This window comes from Aplysia californica, unplaced genomic scaffold (genome assembly GCF_000002075.1).
Source record: "Aplysia californica isolate F4 #8 unplaced genomic scaffold, AplCal3.0 scaffold00696, whole genome shotgun sequence".
Lineage (NCBI taxonomy): Eukaryota > Metazoa > Mollusca > Gastropoda > Aplysiida > Aplysiidae > Aplysia > Aplysia californica.
Genome location: NW_004797966.1, coordinates 407,632 through 409,783, shown reverse-complemented (window position 1 = coordinate 409,783; position 2,152 = coordinate 407,632). Strand labels below are relative to the sequence as shown.

General features: G+C 40.8%; 1 protein-coding gene across 1 annotated transcript in view; it reads left to right on the top strand.

Moving 5' to 3' along the window:
• LOC101860282 (dynein beta chain, ciliary) overlaps nucleotides 1-2,152 on the top strand; it is a gene marked incomplete at its 5' end in the record, with an annotated part of 6,911 nt that overhangs the window by 3,457 nt on the left and 1,302 nt on the right. The window contains 3 exons of the mRNA XM_005108531.1: nucleotides 159-330; nucleotides 1,466-1,619; nucleotides 1,879-2,036. Of these exons, the coding sequence (XP_005108588.1) occupies nucleotides 159-330; nucleotides 1,466-1,619; nucleotides 1,879-2,036 (484 nt within the window). The remainder of the gene's footprint in view (nucleotides 1-158; nucleotides 331-1,465; nucleotides 1,620-1,878; nucleotides 2,037-2,152) is intronic.

Genomic DNA, 2,152 nt, shown 5'->3' with positions numbered 1-2,152 from the left:
CTATCTCTCTCTCTCTCTCTCTCTCTCTTTCTCAGGGCAAAGCCTACTATGTTTAGCTGCTGTAAGTCTATATATTTCTAAACAGGCGTCAATGGTGTGGTCAGTTTCCCCGGTCACTTACCCTGATCCAATTTTCTTTCTTTTCTTCCTTCCTTTAGAGTGATAGAAGAACAGCAGTCGGAGTGGAAGCGGCACAGGTGGCAAAAGATGAACACCAAGTTTCTGCGGGACGAGACGAACAAACAGCTGGACATTGTCCGAGCGCTGCCCGAGGACGTGTTCACCTGGGATGTCTACATGGGTCTGCATGAGTCTATCACTACTATACAGGTCGGTGATTTTTTTGTTTGTTTATGTGTGTGTTTGTTCGTTTGTGTGTGTGTGTGTTTATTCACCTGGGATGTCTGCATTGGGCTGCATGAGTCTATCCCTACCCTACAGGTTGGTGATTGTTTGTTTGTTTGTGTGTGTGTTTGTTTGTTTTTGTCATTGGACTACGTGCATATCGCTACCTTAAAATTCTATCTGGAATTTTAGTCCATTTTGAAATACTAAGTCCATGTGGTCAGAAACCAAATGTTCTAAGTGCTCTATAAAAATCGTAAGATTATTCAGAATCGTTATCAAGATTTTCAAAGAATTGCATTAGAAAAAGCGTGACATGTTGTCGACACAATATTTTTATGCCAAATTTCTCAAAACTAGGTACTGAGCAGATAAGCCTTTATATTTCTGGGGTAGTGATAAATCACATCGTACAGATGGTTGCTGGCTTTTTGTTTATTTTCAACATGTATAAGCGTTAATTTGTGTCAGTCGAATTGAGCTTTCTCTCCAGATTTAACCTCTGATAGCTTTATTTGTTTGTTTGTTTGTTTGTGTATATGTGTCACTACGTGGTAGCATCAGGCGCAGGTAAATTTTTGGGCATATGGGGTTATTGGTATCAGAAAGACTGTTCATTCGTCTTCTTTTTGGTGAAAAAAATATCCATCTATGTTGAATAGAGTTGATTATTTGCAATTGAAGGAGGTCAGGATCGCCTTAATTTTAGATGTCAAGGTAGCGAGATAATGGCCGCCAAAGTTTGGTAACTTCCATAGTCTGAGAGTCCTTGGAAACTGAAAATTTATATTTTTTTGTGCCTTCTATCAAGGTTTTTCTCTAAAATTCACACAGAAATATGTTTTTAAATGAACATAAAAGGTGTTGAGCCAAAAAAGAAAATTAGAAAAAAAATTGCTTATCGGCCAAAAAGTGCCAATTTCTGTGATTTCATTATTTTGACGAGCACCTGATTTCAACACGTTTTTTCCCCAAATGATTTTTAGCCCTGATTAATGACCCCAGCAACCTGACTATTGTTTATTTGCCTTTTTGTATGTTATTTGTGTGTTTATCCTCTTCCGATTGATTTCTAATTGCTTTGTTTGTTTGTTTGTTCATTTGTGTGTGTTTCTCCTAGGCATGTCTGCCTCTGATCGATGACCTTAGCAACCCAGCCATGCGGACCCGGCACTGGAAACAGCTGGTGCGAGTGACCGGCGGAGCGCTGACCATCGACAATGACACCCTGAAGAGGATGACCCTCAGAGAACTGCTCAGCCTGGGATTGCAGCGTGAGTGGGGGAAATGCTAGACACGTTTTTGAAAGACGTGTTGTGGTTTGTGAAAGATGTGTTAAAAGACTTGTTCCACTTTGTAAAAGATTTTTTAAAAGATATGTCACAATTTGTAGAAGACGTGATACAGTTTCTTAAAAATGTGTTAAAATACGTGTTACAGTTTGTAAAAGACGTACTAAAAACATGTTGCAATGTATGAATCTGACAAGATGAGAATATATAACATTTGTCACTGCTGACCCTTGGGTTTCAGAGCACGTTGACGATGTGAGAGCCATCGTCCAGCGAGCGGTCAAGGACCTGGCTATTGAGAACGCCCTCAAGACCTATGAAGAGGTGTGGCTGAGCAAAGTGTTTGAGCTGAGAGCTCACGTCAGGAACAAGGTGTCCGTCTCTGCCGACATCACACAGGTTTGTTTGTTGCTTCATTATGCCTTACCCTCCCCCCGCCCCCCCCAAGAAAAACAACACACACACACAGATGTACTGATACTCACGCTCATGCTCACACACACACACACACACAC